At 60.8% G+C, this 22,130-nt stretch overlaps 1 protein-coding gene across 1 annotated transcript in view; it reads right to left on the reverse strand.

The window, feature by feature from the left end:
- The window catches only part of NTN1 (netrin 1), a 79,156-nt gene extending 59,246 nt beyond the window's left edge, over positions 1–19,910 (reverse strand). Inside the window, exon 1 of the mRNA XM_009094626.4 lies at positions 18,887–19,910. Within this exon, the coding sequence (XP_009092874.2) occupies positions 18,887–19,910 (1,024 nt within the window). The remainder of the gene's footprint in view (positions 1–18,886) is intronic.
- Positions 19,911–22,130: the final 2,220 nt, after the last annotated feature.

The following is a 22,130-nucleotide window of genomic DNA, read 5'->3' on the forward strand; positions in this document are numbered from 1 at the left end:
CACCCCAGGGACACCGAGGGACACCGAGGGACACTGTGCCACCCTGCTGAGGAGCAGGGCTCGGGTCCTGCCTGGCCCAGGAGCACTTGGCAGGAAAGGAGATTCCCCCAGCCCAGCAGTGGGAGGATGGGGAAGGGCTCCTGGTGTTCCCTGCCTGCAGGAGGAGCTTTGTGGAGCAAAGAAACGGCTTCTGATAGGAGGATGGTGGGGAGGAGGTGGGACAAGGAAGAAGGCTGGTCTTGGGCAAGAAAGTAAACTGAGCTCTGGTGCTCCTGCCCTTCCTGCGGGTACCAGCAACCCCTGGGCTCCCTCCTGGGGGTAACAACAGGCTGGGGCCACAGCCCACGCAGAGTCCAGGGCCCCTTCTGACCTTTACACATGGGGACACAAATGCAGCACAGCTGAGAATCAGATTTCCAGACTCCAAATGGTCCCACCCTCTTCTGAGCCCTTCTCCTGCAGCAGTTAATCCATATAAACCACTGGAAATGTCCTGGATGTGTGACCCCTGGAACCGGGAACCACTAAACCACTCTTACCACTGATATGTGTCTAAAATGAACTGCAAGGACCCCATCTGTGCTTCAGACCCCCTAAATGACAGAGAAACCCCAAATGACAGAGAAACCACCCCCTGCTCCCAGCCCCAGGCAATCCGGTGCTGCCCACATGGGAAGCAGGATCCTGCACCCACAGGTGCCTTCTCTGCACCAGAATGGCCAGTGCCAGGACCAGTTCCTGAGCCTGAGGTGGGCTCCATCCCCATCATCACTCCCATTCTGCTTGGTGCCCCTTTGGGGCTGCTCTGCCCTTCACTGGCAGCCCCCAAGGCAGGGAGGATTTCCAGCAGGAAATTCAGAGTGCAAAGGAAAGCTCCTCTCCCCTTCCCAGCCAGGATCTCCGTGGTCCTGCAACAGCATCCCCATTCAGGTGAGTGTCACCTGGGGGGTGGCAGGCCCTGATCTCACCTCTGGGGGCTTTCTGGAAGAGCAGAAGCCAGGAGTTCCCAGCTGCAGTCTGGGACAGCAGGGCTGGGGTGAGGGCAGCAGAGTCACTGTCACTGGCCATGTGCACCCCAACCAACTCCCAGGGACAGAAAGATTCCCTAGCCCTGCTCCTGGGGCAGCCCTGGGTGACTTTCACAGCTCCTTGTCAGTTCCCGAGGCAGATTTCCCCTCTCGGCGCTCCCTGGAGGTGGCTGTGCTCTGCAGCTGGTGCTGGCAGCCTCCCCTGCAGATCCCACAGTGATAACGGGGGACTGGGCTCTTTATGAGGGGGCTTAACGAGCTGATGACATTTTTACGAATTAGGACAGTCCCAAGGAGATCAGACTTGGTGATTCTTCAGGGATGCCAAGACCCTCCCTGACTAACAAACCCCTTTCTCATTCCTCTGGGCAGATGAGATCTTTGCCTGTCCTCTCCTCCTGAGCAGCCCCCTCAGATCTGGCAATGACCTGCCTTGCCTTCTGCTAGGAATCTGATTTCTCTCGAAAGAACGGGAGGCTCCCAGATCCGAGGTGTCCACGGCACTGGGGGCTGGACTGGGGAGGGAGAACAAGGCTGCATGTGGCTGATCTTCCCCTGAGCTCAGGAGGGGGATGTGGGATGAGGGGAGCACAAAGAGCCAGCCCTGGCTTTGGAGGAGCTGTTCAGTGTGCCAGGGTGCAGGGAAATTTGTGAGGGGCTTTTCTAAACCCCCCCAGGAGGCTGTTTGGGACCCCTGGAGAAGGGGGAACCTGACCAGGGGAGAAGAGGCAAATTGCCATCCCACCCCAGGCTGGGGGAGCAGAGACAAAGGCTGGGAGCCCTGGACGGGAGGGGCACCCGCGGCCGCTCAGAACTCCAAATAATAACACTGAGCACTCTCAAAGCACTCGGTAAACACGATTAACTAATTAGTCAGGTCTTTACTAATTAACCAGTCACAGGACTGGTGTTGCTCAATATGTTTAATGATCCGGAGAGAGGTTGAATAGCTGGGGGCAGCGTCTGGAGGGGCGGGAGCTGAGGAGGGGGCGGCTGGGGAGGCTCAGAGGGGCTCACGCAGGGCTGGGATATGAGGGGACAGAAGGGACAGAGATGGACCCTCTCCCCCTGCCAAGGACAGCGCTGTCCCCTGCTCCTCAGTCCTGACACAGCCCTCTCCAGCTCCTGCCAGGCCAGGGCACTGCTGGGGCTGTCCCAGCCCACCCGTGGTTAATGTTTGTCCCTGTTCGGGGCCAGCAGAACCAGAGGAAGATGTTCAGGTACACCTGAAACCAGCCCAGCCTGGGTCAGGCCAAGCCAGGTGAGAATCCCCCACATCCCACGGGTTAATGCTCCCCAGCACAGCAAGGATCTGTCTCCTCTCTTTCCTCCCAGTAGAGCAAGAACTGGAGTAAAACCAGAGCAGGACTGGGCAAAGGGAGGGGGTTCGGACCAGGGAGCCTCTCTGGTGGCCACTGCCTTGCTCATTGCCTCAGTTTCCCCAGGACAGGGACTGCATGTCACACCAGATGTGGTGCTCAGACACTCCAACATCAGTTTGGTTTCTAACCAGGGCTGCAGTTGGAAACTCCGGCACAAAGTGAGTGAAAAGCACCTCCCCAAAAGGCACACGGGGCTGCTTTCAGCCCTGCAGCTCGTGCTTGTCCTGCACCTCTCTCCCTCCAAGTGAGCCCATCCTTTTCCTCTCACTGATCCCCACAGGCTGCTCCCAAGCTGCCTCTGGTGGCACCAGGCTGTGCCTGCTGCTGTCCCAGGTGTCACACGGAGGGAAGGCTGCTCCTGCCTGGCAGCTCCAGCACATCCCAGAGCCCACAGGGCACCTTTCTGCCCTGCCAGAGAAAGCCTCTTTGGGGACTGGCTTCAGGCATTCCTCACGGAAATTTGGGCATTTACTCCGAGTCCAGGTTCCCGTGGAACTGAGCTCGGGGTTTTACACCAGCACAGCTGTCTCTAGGACACATCTGGATGCTGTGCCCATGGCTGGGCCCAAACCTCTCATAACACAGATCCCTCCCCTGCAGCAGGAGTTTATTCCCTGCAGGAGGGACCTGGGAGCACCGAGGAGTCCCACAGGGGGCTGAGGGGGGTGAGGGATCCCTCTCCTGCTTTTTCTGGGGTAGCTGGGGAGTGCTGAGCTCCCCATGGGACTGCCCAGCATGCCCTGAATTCCTTGTTCTGTCAGTGTCACCCTGTGCCTGGTCCCTGCTGGCACCTCGGTGCCTTCAGACATGGACTGGAGCCATCCTAGCAGCCAAAGAGGGACATGAGGACCCTGGGTTTGAGGTTTTTTTCCCTAAGTGCTTGAGCTGGCACTGAGAGCACAGACTGTGGGTGCTGCTCTGTGCCCACAGGACGCGCCAGTGTCACTGCTGTCCTTCCATAGATGGGGACCCTCAGGTCTCTCTCAGGGCCCCCCTCCACCATGCCATGCTGCTGGGGGAGAAACTGGGAGCTTTGGCCACCCCTCCCTCCTGGGGGCTGAGAACTGCAATAAAAGGTGCATTTCTTCAGCAAGCCAGGCCTGACTCTGGGAAGGGTCCCTGTATCCATGCAGATCCCTGGCTTCCCCTCGCCTGCTCAGTAATCTCACTTCTGGGCCTGAATTCATTCAGGCACTCTGAGGGATTAGCTGACCTTTCTTTCAGAGCTTGGTAAACTGGGGATGTTAAAGCTTCCCAAAAATTAAACTCTCAGGAGGCTGGGAGCCTGGAGAGTTGTTTAGAGGCTGTGGCTGCCTCCCAGCATCCACCCCAGGGCAGGGACAAACCTTGGACTGTCCCTTTGTGTCCCCCAAAAGTGCTCAGATCCAGCCCAGCCCCAGCTCCCGAGTGCACTGTGCTGCTGGGGGGTAAAACCAGAGAGGTTTTCTCTCCTCTGAGGGTTTGGGCATTTTTTTCTGTTTGCCATAGTGGGTTTGAGCTCCTGCTTTCCCTGAGAGGAGGGAGTGAGGGAAGATGGGAGCTGAGGTTTGGAAAGCTGCTTGGGGGGCCCTGCTTGGATAGGGCACCCCTCACAGAGCCCATTTTGTCTTCCTGGCCCTAGGAGATTTCACCAGCCAGGGAGGTGAAATCACTGTTCCTCCAGCCCAAGGGGCTGAAGAGAGCAGCTGGAGCTGGGGGAAGCTGGAGGCTGCATGCCCTGTGCCCACCGAGCTGCCAGCTGGGGGGTTTTGGGGGTACCCAGAGCAAAGGAGGGGCTGCAGGAGCTCTCCCAGCACTCAGGGCAGCCACACTCCTGGAGGCAGCACCTTCCCCTCTGGTGTCTGTCCTGCTCAGGGCTGAACTGTTGCCTCTGGCCGAACAGGAGCAAATCCACCAGCCAGGGCCGCCCTTCCACCCAAACCCAGAGGAGAGCAGGGCTCCGTTTCCCCCCGCGGAAAGCAGCTCTGAGGAGAGAAATGGCTTCTCTTCCTCCTGCTGCTGCTCCCGCCGCTCTCCCCCTGTCCCTCGGAGCTGGAGCCGATTGCTCAGAAAGGATCCCGGCAGCAGCGTCCGAGCGCACAGAGCCCGGCTCCAACAAACCCCATCCGAGCCCGGCCCCAACACAGAGCCCGGCTCCAGCAAACCCCTTCTGACCCCGGCTCAACAAACCCCATCTGAGCCCGGCCCCAACACAGAGCCCGGCTCCAACAAACCCCATCTGAGCCCGGCCCCAACACAGAGCCCGGCTCCAACAAACCCCATCTGAGCCCGGCCCCAACACAGAGCTCGGCTCCAACAAACCCCATCTGAGCCCAGCTCCAACACAGAGCCCGGCTCCAACAAACCCTCCCCGGCCCTCCCCGTGTCCCTCGGAGCTGGAGCCGATTGCTCAGAAAGGATCAAACAGCAGCAGCAGCATCAGAGCACACAGAGCCAGGCTCCAGCAGCCCCTCCGCCGCTCTCCTCCCGTCCACGCTGGGCGTTGGAACAGAAGCTGCGAGGGGGGCGAGGGGCTGCCTTTGTTTTCCTTTAAATGGCTCCTTTGGAAGGGCGGCCGGCTCCTAGCAGGGATAATTTTATGGCCCCATAACCCAGCACGAGGAGTCTCCTTCCCAAGGCTGCACTCCCCCTGCTGAGGCAGCAGCGAGGCAGCGGCCGGAGCCCGCGGAGCTCTCTGGCACGGAACCCGTCGGTAATCCCGAAAATAAAACTGTCTTATGAGATATAAATTAGATTGCTGCCCGGGGGGATGAGCGGCGCTGCTCCCCCGCGGGCCGCCGCTGTCGGAGAGCATCTGCTGCAATTACAGGTTCCTGCTCGTCGGGGATGACCTCCCAAATATTCCAGCAGCAGCTGGAGCTCGCACAAACACTCCGAGCTCTCTTTGCAGCCCAACGGCAGGGGTTTGCTCTGTGCTGCATTGCTGCTCGGCGGCCCCATCTCCTCCCAGCACTCCGGGGGTGTCCGGGGTCCCCTTGCTGAGGGTCCCGATTGTCCCCTGGAGGCTGGCTGGTCTCTCCTCGCAGGTTTGTGCTGGGCAAAGCGCACCTTTGGCACGAGATCGGCCCTATTAATTGCCCAGGAGAGGAAGCGGCCTTCAGTGCTGTCTAATTACACAGAAATTACCAGAAGAAATGAATTCCAAAAGGTGACCATCTGGGCTGTAAGGCTGAAGCCCAGGCTGGATTTTGCCTCTGGTTACTGCCGCTCAGAGCTGAGGGCAGAATCCAGGCCAGAAGTGTGTTTCTAGCTCGTGATTTATTGCACCAAAGCGGAGTTGGTAATGAAAACCGTGTTCCACTTAATACTCAGGCGACTTCCAACAAAAATGCCAGCGGGAACTCTTTCTTTTGCTCCCTGCCTCGCAGCTGCCCGGCAGCAGAGGATGTACGAGCTCAGCCCTCCAGCCGTGCCACAGGGAGGGCCCCGCATGTCCCACGTGTCCCCAAGCCCGGCTGGTGGCACCAGGCTCAGCACCAGCCCCGGACCCTGCCCTGCCTCATCTCCCCCATCTTCCCGCCCCTTCCCCACCTGGGCAGGCTCAGCCTGAACTGCAGATTAACTCAAACAAAAACCAAACAAAACCCATCTCTGTGATGCTATTGCAGCACTGGTGTCCAAACTACCCCCAGGGGTGGCTGTGCTGCGGCACTGAGCCCCCCTCCCCAGCCCTGGGGGTGCTGAGCCCCCCCTGCAGCACCAACGTTGATGGAGCCGGACCCAGCAGCGCTTTAACCCTTCCCGGCCCACCCTAGCTTTAAAAACGGCATTTTCCCCGGCATGCAGGGAACAGCAGGAGCCCTCCCCGAGAGCAGCAGGTGGAGGAAGCCCCGAGGGAGCCTCAGAAAGGACCCTCGGGCCCCTCCGAGCCCTCCTTGTGACCTGTGGGAAACTCGGGAATGGCCGAGTGCCACGGCCGAGCCCCCACGCTGCGAAAGGCGCCGATTCATTTGCATGCCAGAGGGGTAGCCGGGCTCCTTCCACCGCCGTGCAGGCATAGAAATGTGTTCGAATGTTCAATATCGTCCAGCAGAGAGCTCCCCATGCAGAAACCCCCCCGAGGGCTGCTGGAAGGAGCTCCCAAGCCAGAGATGCCCAAAGGGAATCTCGGCTCCCGAGGGCAGCGGAATCGCCGGGAGCTGAAAGGCCCCGGAGTGAGGCGGACCTGGCGGGGCTCCCCCAGCCCGGCCGGGCGTGCCAGCCACGGCAGGAACTCGGGCTGGGTGACAAGTGCTGCGGCCTCTGCGCGGCCCCGGCTGCTCAAGGGCTCCGTGGTCCCATTTAAGCCAGGAAGAGTCAGGTCCCGGGATGTGTGTCAGGCCAGCACTTCCCGCCTCCCTTTCAGCCCTCGGACACCTATAAATCTTCCAGGGACACGGGGACAGAACATGCCTCGCTGCAGCCACTGCCAAAGGCTCCTTAAAAGCAGCCCGGGACACGGAGGAACCGGTTCCATGGAGCGATTATCAGGGATGAGCGGGACTTCATGGAGCTGCTCCCTGCCAAGGACCCGAGCACAAAGTCCGTCACCCCCAGCCAAGGCAAGCGAGTCCAATTATCGGCGATAAATACATTTATTCCAAATGTCCACCCACTTTACATACCTTTATTTAACACGGCCGCTCTAAACAAGGGCTGGGATAAATGGAAAATAAAGTCTGGGAGGTTTCATGGCTCCGTGGTTCTCCTGGCAGAGCTGCCCGGGCTCTGGTTGCTATTATTAGTGTAACGATTGTTGTTGTTATTATTATTGTTATGATTATATGCATTTCATTCTCTTCGGGGTAATGAATAATTTATGACTCTGTCTCGATCCCCTTTGAATGGATTCACTATCCAGGGAGACTCGCTGAATAATTTGGATCATTCGTTTTCAAGTGCAGGGGCTGCCGACAAATTGTTCGCTTTTCATTGCTGGGGACATTCATTGGTCACCCAAACCAGGGGATTTCTTTGGTGCCCCCAGCACGTGAGGCGCTGTCTGGGGTTTTGTTGGGATTTTTTTGTTGTTGTTGATTGGGTGAAACTTTGTGGAGACTAAGAAACAGCTCATCTGGGGGCTGGATTTGTGCAGAAGTCAGTTTGCCAAATTTCTGTGAGCATTTGGTGGTTTTGCAGAGGCTTGTGAAAAGTAAATGCTACAGAGGATATTAAATGTTATTCAAATGTTTTAAAGGCAACGCTGCTCTTGCTCTTTGATTTGAGCTAAACTATTATGCAGCTGAATATTAAATTTTGCTTACTCAGCTCACACTAGAGAAATGTTGCGGTGTTAAACCTGCTTTGCCTAAAATCCGGAGGGAAAGGGAATTTTCAAGAGGCTTACACCGGGGATCGTCTAATCCTTACAATCAAACGAGCGCCTGTATCACCCTGGCTGCGTCCACCCTGTGATCCCTAATCCCGAATTCCCGTCGGGATCCATCCCACGGAATCAGCCCTGGGCAGGCTCTGAGCACTGCAGGGATCCATCCCCTGCCTGGTGGGGATGAGCGCTGTTCCTTGGGATGGGATGGGATGGGATGGGATGGGATGGGATGGGATGGGATGGGATGGGATGGGATGGGATGGGATGGGATGGGATGGGATGGGATGGGGAGGGCTAACACATCAGCGCTGGTACCCACCGTTTGCCCGGGGTGTTCCCACTTTTGGTCAAATCCCGGCAGATTTGCTGCCAGCTCCGTGAAAAATCACCAGGGCATGCCCCACTCAGCTGAGGAATGAACTGACAGCAGAGCTCTGCTGGTGCACAGACCCCCTGACACCTTTGTTGGATGTTGAACTGTGCCCCAAACCGCCCCTGGCTGATTGCAGGAACAGCTGGGGGTGAGGAGGGCTGGGCAGCCCCCTGGCTCAGACCTGCCCAGCTCAGCGCGACTGCGGGTCCCAACTCCCGGACCGCAAGAGCTGCAGAGGACAATCCCTGGTTCCCAGGGCCGGGGCCGGAGCCGCTCGTCCTGTCCCTGTCCCTCGCAGCCTATTGCTCTCCCTCTTCCTGTCCCTGTCCCACTGGTCCCATCCCTGTCCCCCTGATCCCGTCCCTGTCCCACTGGTCCCATCCCTGTCCCACTGGTCCCGTCCCTCCCGCACCGCCCGCTGCCTACGCCGCCCGCCCAGCCCCGATTTACGAGCAGCGTGTGAAGGACAGACACTGGGCTGCTGGGCTGAACAATGCGGGAATATTAGCCGAGTTACAAAAACAAACAAACCAAACCCTGCCGGGAGCCCGTTTCATTTATCTTCCTTTGTCCCGTTTTGCTTCAGCGTGAAAGTCGCCCTTTCAAGCGCAGCGGTTGCGTTCCAGCCCCGGCGGGCAGCTGATCCAAGGCGTTGCACCGCGAGCTTCCCAAAGGCTCTTTGCACACTTCAATTCATCCCTGAATATTCAGCTGCCTTTCCCTCCCTCCAACCCTCCCGGGACTTTTTGCCCGAGAGCCGAGGGTGTAGAGCCCGGGGCCGGGGATGGCGGGGCACGGAGGCTTTGTGTGCAAACACAAGCCGCTGTTTGTATTTGCCGTGCCTCTGTCAGAGCCCGATTGTGCGCGGGGCAGCGCTGGCCGCCGGGCTGCTCTCAATATCCGCCCGGCCACCGCCGCCGCGGAGGGACGCTCCCCTCCCTCCCTCCCACCCTCCCCGGCCGCTTTGAAGAGAAGGGATTTAATTTCATGAGGCTTTCGGTAATCACGTTCCGATCTCCAACATTAACCAGAACTGACTCCCTCTTGCAGAAGGGGGAGGATGAGCCAGCGAACAGCCGCGACTCGGGACGGGCCGCGCTGACGGAGGAAGGCAGAACGCGGAGCTGGTTCTGCGCCGCTTATCAGATGGGGCTGGAGAACAACAGGCTCTTGGCAGCGCCAGGAGGGAGCTGCTTTACCCATCCCGAGGACGCTCTTCGGGGCTCTCGTGCACCACAAACTCTGATTTTTAAACCCAGACATTTTCCTCCTATCCGCGGCTCTTCCCGTCCTTTACTTTCCCTCTTCCCCGTCCCATTTTCAGTGTCCTGGTGCCTCTGCCGCGCTCCCCAGGGCTCTCTTCTGCTGGAACAGGCTCCTTCCACTCGGCCATCGCTACCTGCTGGGGCAGCCAGTGGCCAGGAAGAGCCAGGGCCAGTCCTCCGGGAAAGGTTTTGCATGAAGAGGAGACTGCGGACAGGGGCATTTAGGTCTCACCTGCACTGCCCCTCCCTCCCCCCTCCTCCCCTCCCTGCACGCAGGGCTCATCTTTCCCCAGAGCAGCCCCTGACCAGGCAGAGATGACACTCCAGACGCGGAAGGAAAGTCCTTTTGGGGCTGTGAGAGCAAAGCAAGAGCTGGGACAGTCCCCCGTGAGTGTTAAAATTCCCTTTTCCTATCAGATGTGCCATCCATTCTCTCCTCACCCACTGTGGTCTGACTGCCTGAGCCTGCACCCCAAATACCCACAGAGCTGCCATTAAGGGGCCTTAATTGTTCCCACAGGATAATTAATGATAATTCCAATGAAGATTGTTGGCCTTGGTCAAAGCTAAGCCCGGATCGCAGTGATCCACCCAGCGCAGCCTGGCAGGGATCTGGGTGATGGATGGCCCCGAAATACCGCAGGGAAGGTGACGTGGACATCTCATCCATCTTTCCGTGCCGGGCCCGAGCTCGGAGCACACCGGCTGCGAGGATGGGAACGGGAGGAACAGCTGGGCTGCTCCTGGCAGGGCCGGGAGCGCACGGACCCCGCACGGACGTGGCAGCGAGCCCGGAACCGGGGCCTGCTGAGCCAGCAGCATTCCTGCCGTGCTCCGCCCCCAATTCCCACCTGGGACACGGGCAGGACACCTCCCCTCCCTCCCTCCCTCCCTCGTGCCATGACAAACTGGGAGTGCTGTCCCCTCTCCATGAGGCACCATCAACAAATCTGGGTGTGCTTCTCGCTGGCAGAGTTTCCCACCCCAGCACATCAGAAAGGATAAATCTGCTGTAAAACAACCCACAGAGCCGGGCTGCTCCCAGCCTGTGTCATGCACTGCCTGCTCCTGCCCCTCACGGCATTTTTGCCCTTTCCCAGAGGAAATTTGGGGTACTGGGTCTAGGCCTGGGCTCTCCACCCTCTCCCCAAACAGGAGATACAGCAGCTTTGATCCTCAAGCAGAGGTTCACAAGGTTGCTCCCCTCTGCCTGTGCTGGAATTTCCACTCACCTGCCCACACAATCTCTTTTTGCTGGTTATTTGTGGCAGAAGAGGGCCAAGGACTGCTGGGCTTATCCATTAGCAGCCCCTCTATCCCCAGGGGAACAGGACTCCGCCTGGGGGCTGGGATTGCCAGTGCAGCACCCCCAAATCCTGCCTCAGCCCAAGAGGGGACCCCTCTGCACCAGCAACCACAGCCTGGGTGACAGAAGGCCTTGGGCAAAGCCAGAGGCCCCTTCCAGCCCTTCTATGAAACAATTAGGAAACCTCTGTACTTCCAGGAGAGAGTGAAATAAAGGTTTGCTCCTTCCCTGCTCTCCAACCCTCCGTCCACGTGGGGGATGCAGACATGATTTTCATCTCTCCTGTCACTCACGAGACACTTTGAAAAGGTTGGAAAGGAAAATTTCTGCCTGTGGAAACATTTGTTCAGGAAGATTTCTTCCACGGTCTCAGAGCTGTGCGTGGGACATGAACCCAGGCTCTTTCCCTGCCTGTTCCTTCCTCTCTCTCTGCCATCTCAGCGGTGCAGGAGGTGCCTGTTGTGGGCAGCAGTTCTGTGCCCAGTTTGTGCTGTCAATGCCCCCCGTGCCCACCGAGCCCCAGAACGAAATAATCTCTCTGCCCACATCACTCCATCAGTTTTTAAACTCCAGTCTCCACTAAAACCAGCGGTGCACAAAACACTTCCATAAACTCATCTCCCAGCAGAGCTGAGTGTCTCCTCCATTCCCGTGCTCTCCGGGGTCAGAATGTTTCTTTGGTATCTCCCAAAAGAAGACAGGATTTTCCCCTCCCCACCATTGATTTCCTGGTTTCTGCTGACCCTAAATCAAGCTCTCGCTCAGTGTGGGGTTGAGCCCCTCAGTGCCACCGGTCCCTCTGCTGCTGCCTGGGGCGGATCGGGAGCGGAGTCCCCATTCCGCTCCCTCCCAGAGCCTCCGCGCTGCCCTGGCTGAGAGCAGGAAAAGCCTCCCCGTCTCCTTATCAGTCCCCAGGGCATCCTAATCCCCTTACAAACGCAATCCATTACACAGATATCTTTTAAAAGCCTGCCTGTCACTCCCAGCTCTCCGGACTCAGGAGCGCGGTCAGCGGGGATGAATCTGCGGCGGGCAGAGTCGGAACTGCCCCAGCTGCGGATTTGGCCCGTCCCTGTCCTGTCCCTGTCCCCAGCCCTGGCCCGTGCTTTGATCCCTGCTCAGACACGGCGCCTGTCCCCGTCCCGCCGGGCAGCAGAGCCAGCCCGAGCCGTGCCAGCCGCGGCCGTGCCCGCTCCGTGCGGGAGCAGCGGGGAGCTGGCAGGGATGCTCGGGACGGGAGCTCGGCTCATGCAAAGCGAACGTTCCCTGCTGCTCGCAGAGGCAAAGGCCAAGCGGCAGCCGCTGCTCGGAGGCACCCTGGGGACGGGGCAGATGTGGCCCTGCCACGACCGAGCCCCAGCCCGGCTCTGAGCCCTCTGCACGGGCTGGTCCTGTGGGATCCTCTCCCTTCTTCTCAAAACCGGGGGGATCTACTCGGTGCCGCCGTGAACGTGCTGCAGCTAAATCATCCTGCCGAGGCTGAGCCTGCGAACCCCCCGTGCTGGGGATGCAGCCCTGCCCTGGGCTCCTGTGCCAGAGCTCTCCAGGAAAAGGTGGATGTAGGATTTGATGGGTCCTGGGACTGCTCTGGGGTTTTTTCTGCTGTTTGACAGCAACAAGTGGCCAAATGCTCGACAGGTACAATGCCAGGCAGGTACCCAGGCTGTTCAGCCGTCCTCACCCATGATCTCCTCTGCCCTGAATGGCCCCCAGGACAAAACTGGTGGGGGAAAAACTCAGCGCAGCACCCTGAAATCCTCCAGGAAGTCCTCAATAAAACTCAGCTTGCACAGCCCTACCACAGAAAGACCACGGGCAGGATGGGAACTCTGAAGGCTTTTGAGGTGGGTGTTCAATCAGGGTAGAGAAAAGGAATCACCTAAATTTAATAAGAGACACCAGGAACTCCCTGGAATGAAATCCTGCAGCCCCATAAAAAGCACAAGAGCCTCCAAAACCACTACCAAAAAGCTGGGTGTCACAAAAGGGAGGCAGGACAAATCTACGGTCAAAAACGCATCCACTCTCTCTGGCCACAAAAATCCATCTCCCATGCCTGAGCATGAAGGGGAGATAAATTAAGAATAGAGAGACAAATTCGTGCTCCCAGCTGCTCCCAGACAGAAATCCCGGAATCCTGGGAGTGCTTTTACAGGCAGTGGGGATTCCAGAGCCCTCGGGTGCTTTTTGCTCCATCCCTGGAGAGCAGCACGTCCCCCCGGGCAGGCACAGGGAGTTTGCAAGGCAAGGACAGCGAAGGCTGAATAAGGATGACAAGATTTGGCCCAGAAAGAGGAGGGCAGAGATTAGCCGTGGACAAGCTCAAGGGAAGGCAAGTGTCCAACCCGGAGTGCCAAGCCTGGTTTTGTTTTAGCCTTAACTGCGCTTTTTTGTTTGTTTGTTTGTTGGTGTAAAAACCTTTCTGTTGGAAATCAGTTTAACTTTAAGCTTCCTGAGAATAAAAGCCTGTGAGAAAGCTCTGCCCATGCGAGGCTCCCTTGGGAGGCTACAATGGGAGCCTCAGCAGCTCCTGGGCCTGAATTTCTATGGCTACAGCACCCATCTGCTCAGCAATACAGCCACCCCTGCTCTGGGCTTCCCCACGCAGCCCGGTCTGCTGGGAGCTGCCCTTGGCAGGGCTGGAAAGGGCCTGTGGCTCCAGGGATGGCACCTGGAGGAGCCCCGTCCCCACAGGGTCAGCTCCAGCTGCTGGTGAAGCTGTCCCAGCTGCAGTTTCCTGAATGCAAGGTTGCTGCAGCAATGCTTCGTGTCCTTCTCAACCCAAATCCAAAGGGTTTTACAGAGCCTCCCTTTGCTCCCTAGACATGGGGAAATTGAGGCCCAGGGCAAACCTGGATATCAGAAATGAAGAGCATTCCTGTTATCATCAGCAGGTAACAGGCAGCACCAGCCCAGAGCAGCTCCAAAATGCACCTGAGAGCCCTGGCTGGATCCAGCCACAGGCAGAGCTCAGTTGTGCTGCCAGATCCAGGCACCAGCGCCTGCCTCGGGTGGACAAAGGAGGTTACACTGTGGGGATCCTGCTCTGGCACCCTGGGCACCCTCTGTGGGACCCTGGGGATGCTCTGGTACCCTGGGAACCCTCTGTGGTACCCTGGGAACCCTCTGTGGGACCCTGGGGATGCTCTGGTACCCTGGGGACCCTCTGTGGTACCCTGGGAACCCTCTGTGGGACCCTGGGGATCTGCAAGGGCAGCCTGGGGGTCCTGCTCAGAGCCTCTCTGCCCAGGCTGGCAGTGTGGCTGTTTCTCCAAGCAAGAAGGGATGGATGCTTGCAACCTTCCCCATCCCTCTGGAGCAGTCATGGCCATGAGCAGGGTGGACACGGGGACACCCAGACTCCTTTTCTCCTCACAGAGGGATTTGCAAAGCCACTTTGTTCCTCTGCCTGACTCCCATCCCACCAGGGAACTGAGGGAGCAGTGGATGTGCCCCTGTGTCACCAGGTCCCTGCCAGCTCTGCCAGTCCCACCCACACTCCCCTTCCCTGTGCTGCAGCCAGAGCCTCTGTGCCTCTGTGCCTCTGTCCCCCTGAGGACAAACCATCTGCAGAGCCCTGAACCACCAGGGAGAGGAGCAGGCAGAAAGGACATCTCCCACTAGCCCAGCCCTTCCTGGCTGGATGTGAGGCCTTCCTGGCCACTGGGAGCCACTGCCAGCCCCTGATGGCCCAGGCCTGGCCCTGATTCCCTGCTCTGCTCACTCGGGGGTGCCTGGACCCTGCAGACAGGCACTGGCTCACAAGCAATTCCTGCAGGGCCTGTCCAGTGGGACAGAGCCAAAGTCACCACCAGCTTGACTCCTTCTTCCACTTGGAGGCCAAGGAGACCGGGAAGGAATTCTTATGAGGCTCCCAGTATCCCACTGTGCCAGTCTGGGGAAAATGGTTACAGACAGGATGGGAACAGGGAGAGCTTTGAGGTGAGGTGATTAATGCAGGGTAAAGGAAAGGGACCACCTGAATTTAGAAAGGGACACCAGGAACTCCCTGCATGAGACCCCTCCCATCCCTCTGAGGGAGCAGAGCAAGAGGAGCGGGCTGTGTGGGAGGATCTGACTTCCCTGGCTGTGGTGAGGGTGGAGGGGCCCCGTTTGCTGTTTTAGCAAGCTCTGCCCTGCAAATGCCTCCCTGGATACCACGGAGGTGCAAAAGGCTCAGGTTTGGCTGGAAGGAAGTTTTTCACTGGGAGTGTTTGGTGGGCCCTTCTCTCAGAGTTCCTGGTCAGCTCCTTGTCTGAGGTGAAGTTTCCTTTCCGCTGAACAAGAACTTGCTGGGAAATCGCTGTGACATGAGACACATCCCAGCCTGGGAACCCTTGGGCAGTGCAGCAGAGCCTGTCCAGCGCCAGGCTCCCGGTGCTGCCCGTGCCAAATCCCCTATCTGGGAACACAATGTGTTTCCTTTCTCCCCCTGCGCTCGCTCCCGGCTTTGTTAAACGCTCTCGAGGCACTGCCGAGGGCCAAAACCCGAGCGGCGCCCGGCACCTGCAGCCAGGCTGACGTCAGGAACACCTGCAGGTGCCGGGAGCATCTCCTGGTTCCACGGGGAAAGGCCCTGGGGCTCCAGAGCCCGCGCTGGAATGGAGTCTGGAGTTCTCCGAGTGCCTGTCAGCGGGATGCAGCCTGGCCTGGGCCAGTAGTGCCTTATCCCGGCAGAGGCAGAGAGGCTCTGTGCAAAGTGAAGGGAGGGTGCTGGTCCGGCTCATTGCCAGAACCCTGAGCCCCACAGTGGTTCTGGAGAAATTGTGGAATGGTGCACGTTGCATTTTAGTGATGTTAAATCTGATCAAAGACCCTGCCTGCATTTTCCTGTGTCCACACGAGCTCACCAGCAGCTGAGCGCTGGCAGCGTTTTACTTCAGACGTTTCCCAGCTGCAATTCTTCTCCTGGGAGAGCTGGAAGCTGCATCAGGATGAGCTGGGCTGGAGAAGGGGTCTTGGGCTGGACCAGTGCTGAGCAAAGAGGCAGCCCAGCAGCGCTGGAGAGAGGCAGGATGGAGAACAGACCTCCGAGCTCTTCTCCAAGCCGAGTCCTCCCTGGAGCCCTCCGGCTCCCAGGCGCCCGGCCAAAGCCAGACCGCAAGGCCAAGCTCTACGTGGAGGAGTTACTTGCCAGGTAAAGCTGATGGGAACCTGAGGCTGTGAAAGCTGCGCAGGAGCAGAACCCAGGAGAACATCTCCAGGGACAAGCCCTGTCCTCTCCACGTGCAGTGCTGGGATCTCGCAAGGAGCTCTAAAGAAAAATTCGATCTGGCCGGTGAAAAGCGTTCCCATGGGAAATTTTGACTTTCTGTCAGAAACTCCGGAGCATTTCTTTCTCAGCCCCAAAAAAGCATGAATAGGAACAAAGATTCAATTTTGGCAGGGGGAATGGGCTTACCAACGAAAACACCCAAATTTTTAAGCAAAGCAGACACATTCTATAATTTTTCTCTTTGGATGAAAAGAAAAAGAAAAATAAAACTCCCAACGATTTTCCAGGAAGGAAAAAAGTAAATTCAGTGAAAAAAAAAAAAAAAATGCAGCCAGTTCTCCCAGCGCTACTCGATGCAAATTCAGCTGATTTGGCTGATGCCCCTTTCCCTCAGCACGGCCGCTCTGGTCTCCTGAGCAGCCTGGAAGGAGCCTCCAGCGAGCGGCGGCTCCGGCAGCAGCTCCCGCTCGTCCCCGGCCCGGCCCCGCGCAGGCGGCTCCACGACCCGGGGCCTGACTTTCTCCCGGGATTTGGGAGAGAAACCAGGGTGGGCCTTCGGTCATGAGCGAGTGGGTGGGAGTTGAATGGGGTTATTGTGATCTTTATCTGGGGGGATTATTCCAGGCCGTGTAGGCTTGGCAGGGCAGCGCGGGTTTTTGGCCGTGCCTGGTTTTACAGGCTGATAGGTGCGGCCCCAGGGAAGGAGCGGCCGGACTGGGCTGCGGAAAATTGTTTTACGGTAGCTTCATCCTTGCAAAACATTCACTTCCCAGCAAAGCCGGTGGAAAAGGAAAAAACAGAGCGATATTCGTTTGCAGAAGTCTGACGCTGCTAGGAGTGCACATGGTCTGAAATGCAAAGCCTGGCATAAAAGTGACATATTTTACTGGAAACTGGGAACTTGCTTCCCTTTTATTGGAAATACATTGGAAGGGAGAAGGATGCTAGGAGCACGGCGCCAGCACAATGACTGAACAGAAGCGTTTTCAGGAGGGTTTGGGAATCCTACAGAGGAGACCGGGGGTCCGATAGCGCCTCGAGACCGCACCAAAACGTGCAGCATCGCCGATAGCGGTGACTCTGCAGGCAAGGAGCGGGGCTGAGGCTGGGAGAGCCGGACTCCTCCTGTCCCCGGCCTCGCTGCTGGGCAAGAGACAGCGCTGGGGTGGGAGCGGGATGCGGAGCTCCGTCCCCGAGCGCTGCCGGGCAGCGGGGCCCGCGGGACGGCGGAAAAGCAAACACGGAGCTGACCCCGGCAGCCTCGGGGAGCTGACCCCGCCGCTCTCCCTCGGGACTCGGCATCTCCCGGCTACTTCCCTCGTCCCGACGGGATCCGAGCATCGCCTCCAGGCTGCCGGGACCCCGGAGCCGCCACCGCGTGTGCTCCGATGCCACCGGGACGCTCTCCCCGCCAGATAACCCGGCTTGGCCGTGCCTTTCTGGTGAAGAGACGCCGGCGAAGAAATTGCTCACTCTGCAAGGCACACATCTGATTGTGATTTGGGGAAAAAAATAAAAAATGAAAAGAAGGGAAAGAAAACAAAATAAAAGGGAAAAAAAAAAAAAAAAAAAAGAAGCGGCCAACCCCGGCCGCTCGGCGAGGGTTTTTTCCTATAGTCGAGCTGCAAATATTTTGGAAGACGGGGCCGTGTTTTCCGTGTAAACAAGGCGGCGGCGGCGGCGGGCAGCGGGGCCGTGGCTGCGCTCCGCGGGGCCTCGGGGTCCCGGTGGTGGGAGCGGAGCCCGGTCCGGATCATCCCAGCAGGGTGCCGGGTCCCCACGGGCGCACGGCTGAGCACCGGCCCCCGAAACCGCGAGGAGAGGAACGGCAGCGCGCGGGGATCCAGCTGGGAAGCGGGGGTGGAAGATCGGAGGGAACGTTCGGCGGCATGTGTGGGGACTCACGGGGAAGAACTGCCCAAGCGCTTAACCCTTGTCCACCTCGGCAGAGGCGAGGGACGCTCCGTCTCCGCCAGGGACAACCAGCACGGCTCGTGATTTTCGCTCCAGATGGAACGAACGGGCTGCTGCCCGGTTCTCGTTTATCCCTGAGGCTCCTTCCAGTCCCCGCCGCCGCCTCCCAGGGCCGCCCGCACCCTCCGAGGATGCAGGGACCGGAGCTACAGGCATTGCCCGGCTTCTCTGCCCTGCTCCCGGCCGTCTTCCCTCTCCGGAAAGGGCCAAAGCCTCTCCCGGTGCCGGTGCCGGTCCCGGTCCCGCCCGGACGCGGAGCCTCTCGGGCTTGGCGGCGGCTCCCAGCCCGTGCCCCGGGGAGGAGAGCGGGGCTGCTGCGAGCTCCGGGATCCCCGGACCGGAGCCGGGCCGTGGGCCGCGGGCCCCCCGGCCGGGACCTTGTCGGGACGGGAGCCCCTGCCCGGCCAGCCAGGGCCCCTTCCCGCTCCTCCGGACACGAACGGCGTTTTCCCGGAATCCTGAACGCCCCTTAATCCCCTCTCCTGAGTTCCTTGGTTTTTCCTGCCTTGCGTTTCCGAGCTTCCCCTAACTCTGCTCATCGGAGTCTCCTGCTAACCCGGTCCTGCCCCACCGGGTGCCTTCGGTGTCCCCGTCCCACGGTCCCCCGGCTCTCGGTATCCCCTGTCCTAAATCCCTGCTCCCTGCCCGCCGTTTTGCACCTGGAGGTCCCTTGGTGTTGTCACCAGAGGGGTCCCAAGTACCTCAGTATCCCCTGCCTTCAGCTGCCGGGCGCCTCAGTGTCCCATGTCCTGCGCTCCTGAGTGCCTTCACAACCCCGCTCCGCGCTCCGAGGTCCCTCGGTGTCCCGTCCTCATCCCTAAGCTCTCCGGTACCTCAGTGTCCTCCTCCTATCCCATTCTCCGTGTCCCTGCTTGTCCCCGCGCTCCTCGGCGTGTCCCTGGGTGTCCCCGTGCCTTTCGCTGCCATCCCTCGCGGCTCCTTCGCTCTGCCCTCCCTCTGCCTCCCCTCCGGGGACCTCCGCGCCCCGTCCCCGTCCTCCTCCCGCCCGTGTCCGCGCCCGCGGCCGGGACTTACCCACGCACTCGTTGGCCTCCCGGGCCGTCGCTCGCTGCCAGGGCCGGTCGTAGTGGAAGGGCTTGCAGCGGTCGCACTCGGGGCCGGCCGTGTTGTGCTTGCAGTCGCACACCAAGCTGTCGTCGCGGTCCCGGACGCAGCGCGACGCGTGCCCGTTGCACTTGCAACGCCCGCCGACCTGCAGGTCGGACACGGCGTAGAAGTAGGAGTCGCGGGCCAGCTCGGAGTCGTCCTCGCTCTCGTCGCCGAAGGTGTGCAGGCGGCTGAAGGTCACCCTGATGTCGGTGGCCGTCACCCAGTCCTGCAGCACGGGCGAGTTGTCGAAGTCGTGGGCGGTGGGGCGGCCGTCCAGGGTGCTGAAGGCGATGAGGCCGCCGGAGAGGGGCCGCACGTCGGTGTGCGAGTCGGTGCACACCGCCTCCTGCTCGTTCTGCTTCGTGATGGCGGCGCGGCTCGGCTTGTTGTACATCTTGCGGCACTGCGTGGAGTAGAACTGGAAAGGCACCCAGGTCTTGCCGTAGTCCATGGACTTGTGGATGGCCATGGACTCGGGACGCGGCGAGCAGAACTGCAGGCTGACGTAGGTCACCTCGAATTTCTTGCCGAGGGACAGGGTGAGGGTGACGTTGTGGGGATACTGGACGTAGCTGTCGGACTGCCAGCAGGTCAGGTTGTGCGGGTTGTTGAGGTCGGTGAGGAAGGAGGGCGGGTGGGCGCGCTTGGGGTCGGAGGCGTTGCAGAGGTGGCAGGTGCGGACCTGCTCCTCGCCCTTCTCCGTCACCACGCAGTACCGCGACGGCGGCTTCCCGCAGGTGCTGGACACCTTCACCTCCTTCCCGAAGGCCGAGTTGACGAAGTCGGGGATGCAGCGGCGGGGCAGCCCGTGCTCGTCGTAGCAGGGGTCGGGCTGGGCGCTCTGCACGGCGAACATGCTCACGCCGTGGTAGCCGCCGCGCAGGGGCTGCGCCAGCCACGCCGCCGCCAGCAGCAGGGCCAGCGGCGCCTCCGCTCCCCTCCGCGGCATCCTGCGCGACCTCCGCGCGGCGTGGGGACAGCGGGGAGGGGAACACGGGGCGCTCCGGGGAGCCGCCCCTGGACCGCGCCGCTCCGCGGGGCACCTCGGCCGGGGACGCGGTGCGGCGGCTCAGGGAGCCCGGAGCATCGCCCGCCCCGCGGCCAGCCCCGCGGAGAAAGGGGAGACCGCGGCGGCGGCGGCACCACAAAAGTGGGGCTGGCGGCGGGGCTGGGTCCCGCCTGCCTCCCGCCCCGGCCCTCGCACGGAGAATGACTGGCGGTCCCAGCCCCCGCCGCGTTTGAGGTCATGCTAAAGGAGTGACATCGCGCTCAAGGAACAGAACAACGACATCCACTGGCGGCTCAGCCAGAGACGCGCACAGGCCTCGGGGAGGGCGGGGGGGGGGATGGGAGTGGGACGGAGCCCGCCTCGACACCGCGGTGATGGGCGCCGGCTCCGCCGCGACGAGCCCGAGCCGCCCCGAGGAGCTGAACGAGGGCCCTTGTGCTCCCCCCGTGTCCCTGTGCCCCCGACGGGGCTGGGGGAGCCGGGGCCGCCCGCGCCCTGCAGCTGGGGATGCTCCGTGGGCGTGGAGCGGGAAGGGGGGAAGAGGCCGGAAGAATCCCCACGCCCACCTGTGGGGACGCCGGGGGGATCAGGACGGGGACGTCTCCCACCTAGTCCCTGCTGGCCTCCCCTGTTCACCGGGCCAGACAGGGACTGGCCCCTGAGCTGGATCGGAAGGGACGCCGGTCCGAGTGGGCTCCAGCAGCCCTCTGCCCTGGGACAGAAAAGACGGTGCCGGGAAACTTTAACGGGGGGAAACAGCACGGGAACTGCTGGGCCTGGCGACACCTGGCAGGTGGCTTTAGGGGTCTGGTCTCGGGAAAGAGGGGCAGTCTCTCTATCACAGCCCCGGGACAAACCGGGCACAAGGGACTGCCTGGCGCCTCTTGCCGCCCCCCACCTCGTTCTGCAGTTTGTCGGCTCTCCCGTTAAGGCGAGGAAGGGGTTAAAGGGCGGCAGTTGTCCCGCACCGGGACGTGGCCCAGCCCCGCTCTCCCCTTCCCACCCACCCAGAGGACCCCCGGTGCCGAGGGGCCGCCCCCCCGCTGCCCCCGGCCCCGCTCGGGCTCCGCTGTGATCCCGGCCGGGGCCACAGCCCGGAGGGACGGTACCGACACCCCGGAGAGAGCCCCGGGAGGGAGCGGAGTTTCCCTGCCTCGGCTCCCGGCCGCCGTGCTCGCCCCCCTTCCCTCCCTCTTTGATTAAAAGGGCACTTTTATTTTTCCAACGGAGGTGCCCTCTCTCGGAGCGCTGCCCACGCCGTGTCACTCAAGCGGCCGGGCCCTGGCACGGCGGCGCGGTCCCCTCCCCGGAGAGCCGCGGCAGGGCGGCCCGAGGGGACTGGGGCTGCCGGGGCAGCGGCGAGCCCCGGGGCGGCCTCCGCCCCCTCCTCTCCGCCCGCCCCTCTCCCCGCTTTGAATTCCTTGCCACCGAGCTGAATAAAAGTGGTTGTTGTAAATTGAATTAGTGCCTGATTAATCTGCTCCCGGGCCTGCTAGCCCAGCGGGGCGTCTTTGGCAATGCAACCGCCTTCCCTGCAGGGCAGCGGGGCTCCGCAGCCTCCCTGCCCCCATCGCTCCCCCCGGACCCCCCCAGCCGCCCCCCCCCAGCCCCGCCGCTCCCGGGATTTGTTAACTCTTCCCCGGGAAAAGGCCCTTCCGTCCCGCTCCCGGCGCCCTCCATCGCCGGGGGAAGAGGAGGGGAGTGAATGGATGGGGATGCGGCAGGGCCGGGGCTGGGGGAGGTCCGGTCCATCTGGTCCCACCCGAGCCACCCAGAGACTCGGCCGCAGTCCGGCACACCCGGGACGCTCCCGGACAGTCCCGGGATTCCCCAGCCCCGGAGAAAGCTTTAACCCCACTCCTGAATCGCGGCCCTGTTTGCAGAATTGGGATGGGGTGCGTGGGCTCCCGTCCAGCTCTGGGAGGGCACCTCAAGGAGGGAGTGGGATGGTTTGGACGGAGCTGTCCCGGGCCGTGAGGGCCAGCCCCGGACAGGGGCCCGGGAAGCCCCGGGACATCTCCGGCCGTGCGGGCTCTCCCAGCGCGGCGGCCGCGGCTGGGGGACAACGGGGATGGGAATTTCCAGCCCGGAGCCCCAGGTTCTGGCCCACAGACCTCTGCAGGTGGCCGCCATCAGCGCCTCTCTCGGCCTTTGCGATCC

This window comes from Serinus canaria, chromosome 18 (assembly GCF_022539315.1).
Source record: "Serinus canaria isolate serCan28SL12 chromosome 18, serCan2020, whole genome shotgun sequence".
Lineage (NCBI taxonomy): Eukaryota > Metazoa > Chordata > Aves > Passeriformes > Fringillidae > Serinus > Serinus canaria.